Raw genomic sequence first — 13,083 nt, forward strand, 5'->3', positions numbered from 1 at the left:
ATTTGAGCAAATGTCTAGGAGCAACAGGAATATTCTGTGACTTTGTTTAATTTCACTGTATTTTTTCAACACTGCAGTGTTTGCAGCCCTAGCACAATATTTTGCTAATGCGTGAGAAAATGAAAGTGAATCTGTCTCTTTTTGCTTTTCTGTCTGGTGTGTGTTTAACACACAAACAAAACATAAAACATAACAGCCTAGATGCTTTATTATCCACGTGGTGAGAAACACAAAATAAACACACGGCATAAACAGTACAAACATAACCTTTAATCTTCAGTTTCAATAGTCCAAAGTGGAGCTTTAATATAGGGAAGAACACTAGTATTTTTAAATTATTAACCAGCCTATAATGCCTTAAGGGAAGGAAAATTCAGGCTGAGTTACAGTATGACCAACCCAAAGAGTTTGAAAATCCTGAGTCTGAACCCAAAATTTCCTGAGACTTTCAAAAGGTGAATAAATTGCAGGTTTTAGTCTGGCTTTTGCACACCCCCTTGCCATCTTCAAAGTGCATATAACAATGGCAGGTTGAAAATTCAAACTTGAATGCCTACAAAATGTATGTGTGCGCACACATCCTGCTCTCCTGGATTCCACTTGTCTCTGGCCCTCCCCACTCCTTAGCTTCTCACTGCACAACTCCAGCTGCCCCCACAATTCCAACAGCTGCCTCCTGGCTGCAGGTGAGGTTCTGACCTCTATTAACTCCTCCTTCCTGCAGTGTAGTGCTTTTGGAGGGAAAGGGGAAGTTTGAGGAAGCTGCTGTTGTGCTCTGCCTGCTCTGGGGCTCTGCCCCACTTAGAGTGCACAGCAATACTTCTGAATTGCAAGCAGTGACTATAGCTCTGCTCAAAAAGGGAAACTGCAGATGACTCAGGGAAAATTCTTGATCTGTCTGATTGATCAGAATTCAGCCCAAAATTGACACTCATGGTAATGTGAGTATTGACACCATCAGTGTCAGGAAAAAATGGCCAATCATGAGATTTTACCAGTCTCTGGAGCAATGATCTAAAGGATTTGGTGGAAGCTCCAGGGCCTGTGTCCTTTAAAACAAAGAAAGTTCTGGAAAATATCATGGTATTAAAACTCCTGCGTTGGCAGGAGGATGGATTACAACTGATACTTCCTGTATAAAAAGGTTGGGTAGGGTTTTGATGTCAATTCTCTGAGAGATCAGGCTCCATAGCATGCAGGATAAGGTGAAGCTGTCATCATTAGGCTCACATCCCGAGGTAGCTAAATTCCTAATAGCTGCTAGTAAATTGTATCTTAGCTTTTCTATGGGATTTGAACTTAGTATTTAATATATGCACTTCTTGAATCCTTAATGGAAAGCTTAATTCCTTTACAACCTGTATCCTGAGTAGGCCTATAGCTTTGGCCAGATGGGTTGGAAAATTACGGTTCCTTTTGTGCAAAAAAATCTGGTTTTTCAATGAGATGAGAGTAATTAAAGCAGTGCCACATTTCTTGCCCAAAGTTACATTCAAATATCAACTGATGGTATCATTTCTGATTCCTTGACTAAATCCTGGTCATGAGGAGAAGAGACTCCACTGTATGATTGCGGTGAGCCATCAGGATTTCCCTAAAAAAAAGACTACCCATCTGTTTGGGTCACTTATTTGTTGTCTAAGAGCTCACTTTACCAGAACATTAATGACCTTCTAGGCAAAGAGAGTAGGCGTTTCTCCACTCGAGCTATCCAGGGTAACCACCATGGCCACTCAGTATACTTTTGTTGAGTGCTGGAGGCTGCATTTGGTGAAAGCTACAGCTTGACATTTCTAAGCAGTACAGTAAGTTAATTATGGTCATCACTGAATACAGATTGAAGTCCTATGTGTCTCAGCATGTAAGAGGGCACTGGAAAATGGCCATTTGTGTCCTGCTGATTTACTTTTTCCAAGTATTCCTTTAGCAGGTACTAGTCCAGCAAGCATCCCAAGTCTAGAAGTTCAGCAATGTAGCTTTAATTGCTGCTGCTGCTGTTTTAAAAGTTAATCAAGCTTATTGCTCAGCAAAGCAACTGACCATGATCTAGCTAGTGCTTAACGCAGGGCGAGTGGTGATTGTTCGGGGAAGATCACTTTCATGTTCCTGACTCTGGAATAACTAAAGTAGACAGTGAAATCCAATCCAAGTGTCACACAAGACTTGTGCACGCTGGGCCAAGGGTGCTGAGAGAGTCATGGAGACCTCCAGCATGGCCAGATGTGAATAATAAAGCTGCTAACTGCACTGCACAGATTCTTCCTTTTATATATTCAAGGCTTCCAGTCTAATGTGACCTGTGCTGCAACACAAAGTGATCTTGAAGTCATCTCTGATTGTTCCTGTCTCCAGTTGCTAGGATAGAAGAGATATCAATCCCTTCCATCTCCCTGACGGTCCCCACAAGTTGAAGAGGTTAGAAGTGTGGTTATCCCTATGTTAAATATTGTAATTGTTTTATTTCCATACCCATTCACCTCCCATATTTTAGAGGTTGGTTAATTTGGAGGAGGTGAGGAATGTTGGCTTTACTTATTTTAAGCCATTCTAATAAACTTTAAACTACAAAAATCTTAAATGTTTTTTCTTTCAGTGACAATATAAAGCTACTAAAGAATGGAGTACAGACTGAGTGTTGTGTAGTAGTGTCAGTACTGCAGAATGGTTTTGAGCATTAGTTCTCTAGAGAAACTGTCTTGGTAGCCCTTGGACAAATATCCTTCTCCAGTCTAGTAGAAAGGCTCATGATGATCTTTCTTGGGAAGTTCTATTGGCACTAGTTTCTCTCTGCGTTGGCCCATCCAACAAAGGGAGCTCTTTGTATACTTCCTGAAAGAGAAGAAAAATTTACATTCAATCAAATGGGCAAAGTTTGTTCTCCCTTTGTAAATATTTCTACCTCTTTGACCAGTTCAGTGACACAGAAATAAGTTTTGATTACAGCTGGTCACATAATGCACAGTCATTTGCTAGTAATATCTAGCTAATATTAGCTAGTAATTCAATAACTGCTTCAAAGATTTGTTGAATAAATTTATTCAATAAACAGTTTTTACAGCTTATCATGTAAAACATTTGCTGAGTAATGTAAGGAACAAAAACTGGCAAATGCATTGACTAGACTGTTGGGATATCACTCAGACAGCTTTAGTTTTGACACAGGATTCCTACAGCTTAATTTTTGTCTGTGTAAGTATTTTAGTTACTTTACTATTTATTCAGAAACATAGATATCTTTGGAGCTTTGAAAAGAAAGACATGGTCCCATGAACTATGTGAGCACGTTACCCTATCTCTCCACTAGGTGGCAGGTTTTGCTTAACTTTTTAATTTGAATTAGCTGGAGAAAGGAAAATACTTTATTACACCATGTGTAACAGTCACTTGCACGTTGCTAGCTTGGGCCACGTCCAGACTAGGAATTAAAATCGATTTTAGATACGCAACTTCAGCTATGAGAATAACGTAGCTGAAGTCGAATTTCTAAAATCGAGGTACTCACCAGTCTGGACGGCGCCGCATCGATGTCCGCGGCTCTCCGTGTCGATTCCGGAACTCCGTTCGGATTGATGGAGTTCCGGAATCGATGTAAGCACGCTCGGGGATCGATACACCGCGTCCAGACTAGACGCGATATATCGATCCCCGAGCAATCGATTTTAACCCGCCGATGCCGCGGGTTAGTCTGGACGAGGGCTTGGACCTTTGTAATGATTCTTTCTCTTTCTGCAGTTTATTTAATGATAGAGGAGAAAGGTGAGAGCAAAGGAGATTGAGTCCTTAAATCTTGTCCAATAAATAGGTATTTCTCAGACTGGTAGTCAGCTACTACCCTATTGTATTCTCAAGTTCATTGATTTTTAAGGTCACAAGGAGTCACTATGATCATCTAGTCTGGCAACACCTAGGAATTCCTACAGTGGAGGGAATTATTCTTTCCTCTATGTAAGTGAACATTTTCAAGCCAAATCACTTCTGGTTGAATTACAGAGTATCTTTACAAAGACATCCATAGAATTATAGAATCATAGAAGATTAGGGATGGAAGAGACCTCAGGAGGTGATCTAGTCCAATCCTCTGCTCAAAGCAGGACCAACACCAACTAAATCATCCCAGCCAGGGCTTTGTCAAGCTGGGCCTTAAAAACCTCTAAGGATGGAGATTCCACACCCCCCTAGGTAACCCATTCCAGTGCTTCACCTAGTGAAATAGTTTTTTCCTAATATCCAGCTTAGACCTCGCCCCCTGCAACTTGAGACCATTGCTTCTTGTTCTGTCAGTTGCCACCACTGAGAACAGCCAAGCTCCAGTCTTGATTTAAAGACCTCAAGTCATAAAGAATCTCCCTTGATAAGTTTCACAAATGGCTAATTATTCTCACTGTCAAAAAATGTCTTATTTCTTATAAGAATTTTTCTCATTTCAACATCCAGCCAGTGGAACTTGTTATATCCTGTCCTTCAAATTAGTAGTACCTAGTGAAGGGGGACAGAGCAGCAGCAGAGACTGGACAGCAATAGTCTACTCAAATTTAGATAATGGTTGGTTTGATTAGCCAAAAGAATTCTGTGGGACCAGGATTTCACCAATAAAGACAACAGCAAAATTCCCATTGACTTCAGTGGGGCTAGGATTTCACCTTATGACATCTTGTAACATGACTGCATAAGAATTACAATGGCCAACTATCATTTTCTGTGATTTCCCTACCCCTTTTTCCATGATGTTGGACTCCTTTGAGGCTGATCTTTGTTAAAGCAGATAGCTGGTGTAGCTAAAGGCTTCTCACCATCAGAGGAGTGAGGCCCTGAAGCAGTCTTCCAATTGGAGTAATGGGACAAACAACTGAATTAGTTTTTAAAATGGAGCTTGATAAGTTTGTGAACAGTCTTATATGACTGGATTCCCTATTAAGTCTCTGACCCAGGAGGTCCTTTGCAGTCCTGTGCCCTATGTAGGGTTGCAACACTTCAGGAAAGTCCTGAGTTTTACATCTCAGTCCTGTATATCCCTCCCAAAATTTTCAGGGGACACACATACAAATTAGCACACCCTTAAAAGGCATCAGTTAATTTCTGATCAGTGAAGCTCCTACCTAAAGAATGCGAATACAGCATATAAATACTATAGAACTGTAACTTTGTGCCCCTACGAGATTTGAGGGTTCATTGTTAAATATGTAATCACATAGGACTTCCTCTGCTTATGCATTATGGAAGGACGCAGATGGAACTCCAACACATAAAGGATTGTCAGAATGGGCCAAGCAGAAGGAAAATTTGCGAGTATCCTTGTTCCCATGTAGCCATCTAACTCAACTCTTGCTGTGCTGGAATTTACCCTATATAACTGAGTAGAGACATATACAAGACTTCCTGGTAGGTCTTTTTTGGTGAGATTTTCCCAACAGATCTGAAGACCTGAGCAATTCGGAAGGTTCTTTCAGATCAGAATTTTTGTGTGCTTAAAACTCATCTGAACCTCTGAAGCTTTTGAGGTCCTCCACATCATTAAAGGACAGATTCACTAGTGCACTTTCCCTCTTTTGTTCTGATACAAAGCAGCTGGAGAACCTGACCTCTAGTCTAGCTACTTTTACAGTTTACTTATTCATCATAATGAAGTTGAATGTGGGAGACTATAAATCCTCTTTTGGGGCCACTTCAGAGAATGAAGGATCAAACCCTCAAGGAGTTTGATCTTGCAAGCAAACCTAAAGTAACTTTCTGTTTATTAATCTGGCAGTAAAAGGCCACACATCAACTGGGAGTGTGATGGGGATTCAAATACACTTGATACTTACTGTTTAGCTAGTTCCATGGATATTTGCTCTAAAGAGCATCCCTTTGTCTCTGGTATGAACACAATGATGAAAGCCAGTGATGCTAGACTCATTATTGAGTAAATGAAACACACCCATGGCAGACCAATTAGGTCTATAAAAGAAAAAAAAATGTTTTGTTAGTATTACTAGGGGGGTGGTTCGGCAGTCCAATTGAAATCACAGTTGACAGCACTGAGCCCTTGTATCTGTAAGTAACTGTTATGCCAAAAGGAAAACTTATATTTTTAATTGTGCCCGATGCAGGGGTGCTGGAACAATGCGTATAGTGGGGGTGCTGAGAGCCATTGAACCAAACTATAAAGCCTGCATATAATGGAAGGAAACCACTTCAAGCCAGAGGATGCGGCAGCACCCCACTACCACTAGTTCCAGCCTTGTGCAAGCAAACTAAGAAACCACAAATAGAATTCAGCCATGTTCTACTGGCTTGACTTTTAGCTGCTATCCCCCGTTAGCAGGTCTGGTAGCCACTGGTGCAGGTCAGAAAGGGCAGAGGATCTGAAATGCCTCCAACATATATTTTGATGTGAACATTTTATGAAGGAAAAATAACATTTCAAGAGTTGCCAGCTCTAACTAATCCTTTCATGCTGGCAGTTTCCAGTACTTCCATTGCTGACAGTCCACTGTGTGCCAGTAATGGATCAAGGAGTTAACTCCTGTTGGTTCCAGTCAATAACCAGTTTTTGAAAATACATTTGGAACAATGGAGAATACAAGAGATCAGAATCACAATCTCCTAGCATCTGTCAATTTGTGTCATGAGCTGAAAGTTAAGGCTGTCACTCTGGGCTCTATTGTAGGCTCAGATATGCAAGTACAACTCCTGGAACCTGAATGCACCTTCAGTCTTTTGACTGAAGACTAACAGCCAAATTTTGCTTGCCTGTGTAAATCCAGATTAACTCCACTTTTGCTAGTTGAATTTTTGTGGATTTACATTCATTTAACTGAACAGAATCTGGCCTGAAATTTCTCTTGTGTTTTAACCAGGGAAAAGCAGTCTATTTTTCCTTATCCTGTTTTAAGTCTGAATCGTACCTCTTTTTGATAATCTAATCTCAGCACTCCATCTAACATTACTGAATTCTACCAGACCTGCAGTGAGGTCCAAGATAATCAGCTGAGGGCTTACTCTGCTTCTGCTGAACTCTAGCTGGTTGAAACTCTGTTCTGCAGGAAATTCTGACATTTGGAAACTTGTTTTTGTTTGAAATGGTCTAAAACCAAAAAATTTCTAAACTTCTGGTGAAATAAAGTTCTGGAAATAAACTGTTTGAGGTTGATCAAATCATTTTAGCTATTTCTTCTTATTATTTTGTTACATTATAATTTATAAAGTCTTTTTTTCAAAACAAAAAATCATAACATTTCAGTCTGATAAGGTTGAAACAATAAATTAATAAATAAATACAACAATAAATTAATAAATAAATACAACTATGACATTGTTGGCATCACTGAAACTTGGTGGGATAATATACATGATTGGAATGTTGGTGTGGATGGGTATAGTTTGCTCAGGAAGGATAGACAGGGGGAAAAAGGGAGGAGGTGTTGCCTTATATATTAAAAATGTACACACTTGGACTGAGGTGGAGATGGACATAGGAAATGGAAGTGTTGAGAGTCTCTGGGTTAGGCTAAAAGGGGTAAAAAACACAGGTGATGTCATGCTAGGAGTCTACTACAGGCCACCTAACCAGGTGGAAGAGGTGGATGAAGCTTTTTTTAAACAACTAACAAAATCATCCAAAGCCCAAGATTTGGTGGTGATGGGGACTTCAACTATCCAGATATATGTAGGGAAAATAACACTGCGGGGCACAGACTATCCAATAAGTTCCTGGACTGCATTGCAGACAACTTTTTATTTCAGAAGGTTGAAAAAGCTACTAGGGGGGAAGCTGTTCTAGATTTGATTTTAACAAATAGGGAGGAACTCGAGAATTTGAAAGCAGAAGGAAGCCTGGGTGAAAGTGATCATGAAATCATAGAGTTTGCAATTCTAAGGAAGGGTAGAAGGGAGTACAGCAAAATAGAGACAATGAATTTCAGGAAGGCAGATTTTGGTAAGCTCAGAGAGCTGATAGGTAAGGTCCCATGGGAATCAAGACTGAGGGGAAAAAAACTAGGGAGAGTTGGCAGTTTTTCAAAGGGACACTATTAAGGGCCCAAAAGCAAGCTATTCTGATGGGTAGGAAAGATAGAAAATGTGGCAAAAGACCACCTTGGCTTAACCACGAGATCTTGCATGACTTACAAAATAAAAAGGAGTCATATAAAAAATGGAAACTAGGTCAGATTACAAAGGATGAATATAGGCAAACCACACAGGAATGCAGGGGCAAGATTAGAAAGACAAAGGCACAAAATGAGCTCAAACTAGCTATGGGAATAAAGGAAAACAAGAAGACTTTTTATCAATACATTAGAAGCAAGAGGAAGATCAAGGACAGGGTAGGCCCATTGCTCAGTGAGGAGGGGGAAACAGTAACAGGAGACTTGGAAATGGCAGAGATGCTTAATGACTTCTTTGTTTCGGTCTTCACTGAGAAGTCTGAAGGAATGTCTAACAGTGAATGCTTATGGGAAGGGGGTAGGTTTAGAAGATAAAATAAAAAAAGAGAAAGTTAAAAATCACTTAGAAAAGTTAGATGCCTGCAAGTCACCAGGGCCTGATGAAATGCATCCTAGAATACTCAAGGAGTTAATAGAGGAGGTATCTGAGCCTCTAGCTATTATCTTTGGAAAGTCATGGGAGACAGGAGAGATTCCAGAAGACTGGAAAAGGGCAAATATAGTGCCCATCTACAAAAAGGGAAATAAAAACAACCCAGGAAACTACAGACCAGTTAGTTTAACTTCTGCGCCAGGGAAGATAATGGAGTAAGTAATTAAAGAAATCATCTGCAAACATTTGGAAGGTGGTAAAGTGATAGGGAATAGCCCGCATGGATTTGTAAAGAACAAATCGTGTCAAACCAATCTGATAGCTTTCTTTGATAGGATAATGAGTCTTGTGAATAAGGGAGAAGCGGTGGATGTGGTATACCTAGACTTTAGTAAGGCATTTGATATGGTCTCGCATGATATCCTTATCAATAAACTAGGCAAATACAATTTAGATGGGGCTACGATAAGGTGGGTGCATAACTGGCTGGATAACCATACTCAGAGAGTAGTTATTAATGGCTCCCAATCCTGCTGGAAAGGTATAACAAGTGAGGTTCCGCAGGGGTCTGTTTTGGGACTGGCTCTGTTCAATATCTTCATCAACGACTTAGATGTTGGCATAGAAAGTACGCTTATTAAGTTTGCAGACGATATCAAACTGGGAGGGATTGCAACTGCTTTGGAGGACAGGGTCAAAATTCAAAATGATCTGGACAAATTGGAGAAATGGTCTGAGGTAAACCAGATGAAGTTCAATAAAGACAAATGCAAAGTGCTCCACTTAGGAAGGAACAATCAGTTTCACACATACAGAATGAGAAGAGACTGTCTAGGAAGGAGTATGGCAGAAAGAGATCTAAGGGTCTCAGTGGACCACAAGATAAATATGAGTCAACAGTGTGATACTGTTGCCAAAAAAGCAAACGTGATTCTGGAATGCATTAACAGGTGTGTTGTAAACAAGACATGAGAAGTCATTCTTCTGCTCTACTCTGCGCTGGTTAGGCCTCAGCTGGAGTATTGTGTCCAGTTCTGGGCACCGCATTTCAAGAAAGATGTGGAGAAATTGGAGAGGGTCCAGAGAAGAGCAACAAGAATGATTAAAGGTCTTGAGAACTTCTGACGAAGTGGGTATTCACCCAAGAAAGCTCATGCTCCAAAACGTCTGTTAGTCTATAAGATGCCACAGGATTCTTTGCTGGTCTTGAGAACATGACCTATGAAGGAAGGCTGAAAGAATTGGGTTTATTTAGTTTGGAAAAGAGAAGACTGAGAGGGGACATGATAGCAGTTTGCAGGTATCTAAAAGGGTGTCATCAGGAGGAGGGAGAAAACTTGTTCACCTTAGCCTCTAATGATAGAACAAGAAGCAATGGGCTTAAACTGCAGCAAGGGAGATTTAGGTTGGACATTAGGAAAAAGTTCCTAACTATCAGGGTAGTTAAACACTGGAATAAATTGCCTAGGGAAATTGTGGAATCTCCATCTCTGGAGATATTTAAGAGTAGGTTAGATAAATGTCTATCAGGGATGGTCTAGACAGTATTTGGTCCTGCCATGAGGGCAGGGGACTGGACTCAATGACCTCTGAAGGTCCCCTCCAGTCCTAGAGTCTATGAGTCTATGAATGTTTCAGCCTTATAAAAAAAATTTTTTCCCAGTTTTTTCCTAAACAGAACTTCATTAGAATTGAAACTTGGCAGGAACTTGTTCTGATTAAATGGAAAAACATTTAACTGGAAAATTTTCAACCAGCACTAGTCTAAAGTAAAACTTCCATTACTTCAGGGGAAGCAGGATTGAGTCCTAACTATTTGTATAGCTTATTAGTGAAGAGATCTTTGATAGCCAGAGAAAGAGACCTGTGGCCAGATTCAGAGGTAATAGAAGTTAGTCCCATACTCCGATTCCATTATGCTTCCTCAGGCATATTTACCCCCTACTTACTGATGCATGAGCGGAAGGCAGTCAGGGCTGCAGTTGAAGTCTAAATTGATCTAGTGTACTCTGTATGGGGACAGGAACACTCAGCAGCAAATCACCTCTGAATTTGGCCCTTACATTTTATTTCTAATGTTTCATGTTATGTTGTCCATACAGTAAAGGTTCATTGTGCCTTTGATGCACAGGCACATTGGTAGTTCACTATTGCATCAGCAACTCTTGTCAGGCCTGAAAAACTCATTACACCTCACACATTGCTGTCACGGTGTTTATCTGTAAAGAATGTTGTGTGAGATGTAAAATGAAATCCAGTGATGCACTGGTCATTAGTATAATTGTGAAATGCATGTATTAACACTATAGGAGGAATTATGGATACTTACTGATATTAAGTTTTAAAATCTGTAACCAAAGGGAGAAACAGGTTTTCTTCCAGACAAGAGGGAGAACAGTTATCTCCCTTTTTCTGATGTAAAGTGAGCATGGTGATGCCAGAAACATTGGACAGTTCATTTTGTGTTGGAAGTAAACAGGAGGAGCAAATTAACATGAGGATGAGAAATCAGCATAGGAACATACTGGAGTGTGATCCCCAGGGGTTCATCCTGACTAGTGAAAAGGATCAACTTTGGGGAATATAAGGAGAAGCAAAAAGATGTTTTGGTTATCCATCACTGAGGGGGCAGATTGGTCAGTACTCTTTGTAACCATGAATGGTGGGTTGGTGACACTAAGGAGTGGTTGTAGTTGAGAAGACTGCCTTAGACAAGGATTGTAGCCTGTTAAGTTTGAATCATAGAACATAAGGGTTGGAAGGAACCTCAGAAGGTCATCTAGTCTGGCCCTTTGTTCAAAGCAGGACCAATCCCCAGACAGATTTTTGCCCCAGATCCCTAAATGGCCCCCTCAAAGATTGAACTCATAATGCTGGGTTAAACAGGCCAGGGCTCAAACCACTAAGCTATCCCATCTCCCCAAATGTGGGATGATACTTTTGTTTTATTTGTAACCATTTTCTGTATATTATCTCTGCTTAATATCACATAAATTTCAGTTCTTGGTTAATAAACTTCTTTGTTTCCTCGTAAGTATATCTCAGTGCTGTTGTGTTCAGTAGAGTGTGAATTCCTGGTTAAATCAAGCAAGCTGGTGCATCTCTTTAGAGCCAGCACACTTGGTAATTTCTGTGAGCATCCAGTGATGGGCTAGAGAGATGCTTCTGGTTCGGGAACTGAAGTGCACCAAGGGTTAACCTGCAAGGCAAAGTTAGGACTGGTAGAGTCCTGAGGGATCTGTGGGGATGGCTAACCAACAGGAGTTGCAGGGAGTTGTCACTCAGTTTAACATCAACAGTTCCCTTTTATGCTGAGGCACAGAGCTAACAGGGTGACATACAATGCTACACACCCTGAGAAAGCATCACAATGCCCGGTAATGGGCATATACACTCAAGAAGAAACAAAGAATTCTTACCAGTTACAGTCAAAAATGTCAAGGAGATGAGGAGATTTATACCCCAGTTCATGCTAGAGGTTAAAGCCATGGCCCGTCCTCTGATCCCACCAGGGAAAATTTCACTCAGTACTAGCCAGGTCACTGAAAGGAAGGGAAAAAAAGACATTATTTTTGAAAGGAAGCCTGGGTGCCTAAAATTAGGGACATAAATTTACAATTAGACACCTGAATGAGTGACCTGATTTTGTTTTGTAGTGTTGAACACCAGCAGCTCCCACTTGACCAAGGCCTGAACTCCAAGCTATGTGTGGTACCTTAGTCATGTGAGTCACATTCAGTCAATAAAATGCCTTTCAACTACTGTACTATAGGCTTTTCAGGGCAATCCAACACTAGAACGATGTTTTCCTGTTTCAAGCGTATGCATAACACTACGTCTGAAAAGTGTGAGGCAAGGTTTGACAGTGCAATCCCTGCACAGCTGAATGTGAAAGAGGGAACTGACAAAACTTCTCTCTCGGAATACATGTTAATGTATGTGGAGGCAGTGAAACAGAGTACCCATTGGTTTGTGAGCAGCACTGCATGTTACGTTGAATTATGAATACCTGCCAAAAATACAGCAAGATTGCTATTCCAGCTGTATGCTATATATATATAAGCTTTCTTTCCTCTTGAGGTAAAGGTAGATATGATTAATATATTTCTATTCTTGTTTTATGAGTCTCTTGCCTTTGTCTTATATATAATATTGTATCACTAGGGCCGACGAGAGGTGGGGGAAGCTGGTACAAATTACCGGGGCCCGGCAGTCCGGAAGGGGACCACGTTTAGCCGGTCCGCTCTTGCTGGGGGGCTTGAAAAAAATTTTCATGGGGGCCCAAATCCGCTCTTGGTGGACCTGTGTATCACTCTAATATCCATGTACACATAAAGCCAAATTCTGACTTCACTTACACACCGTGATTTTAATGGGATTGCACAAGTGGAACTGAGGACAGAGGCCCTGATTTTTGGTTGTACTATGGCTGCTTTATGTTTCACACCACCAGTGCAAAGTGATCCAAAAACTGGGTTATCCAGATACAAGAGGAGAACCCGAGTGTAGGGGGATCTTCCTCTGGTGGAGAGTTGGTTTAGTAGCTCCTAAGTCCACCTGTCC

At 40.8% G+C, this 13,083-nt stretch overlaps 1 protein-coding gene across 2 annotated transcripts in view; it reads right to left on the bottom strand.

Moving 5' to 3' along the window:
* Positions 1 to 205: 205 nt before the first annotated feature.
* The window catches only part of SLC2A12 (solute carrier family 2 member 12), a 40,675-nt gene continuing 27,797 nt past the window's right edge, over positions 206 to 13,083 (bottom strand). Inside the window, exons 3-5 of one of the 2 annotated variants that reach the window (XM_030556351.1) lie at positions 11,940 to 12,062; positions 5,805 to 5,937; positions 206 to 2,829 (exon numbers count right to left, since the gene is read on the bottom strand). In XM_030556351.1, coding sequence (XP_030412211.1) covers positions 2,730 to 2,829; positions 5,805 to 5,937; positions 11,940 to 12,062 — 356 coding nt within the window. In that variant the 3' untranslated portion in view covers positions 206 to 2,729. The remainder of the gene's footprint in view (positions 2,830 to 5,804; positions 5,938 to 11,939; positions 12,063 to 13,083) is intronic. The other variant, XM_030556353.1, reaches the window with a different exon arrangement.

This window comes from Gopherus evgoodei, chromosome 3 (genome assembly GCF_007399415.2).
Source record: "Gopherus evgoodei ecotype Sinaloan lineage chromosome 3, rGopEvg1_v1.p, whole genome shotgun sequence".
In the NCBI taxonomy this organism is placed as follows: domain Eukaryota; kingdom Metazoa; phylum Chordata; order Testudines; family Testudinidae; genus Gopherus; species Gopherus evgoodei.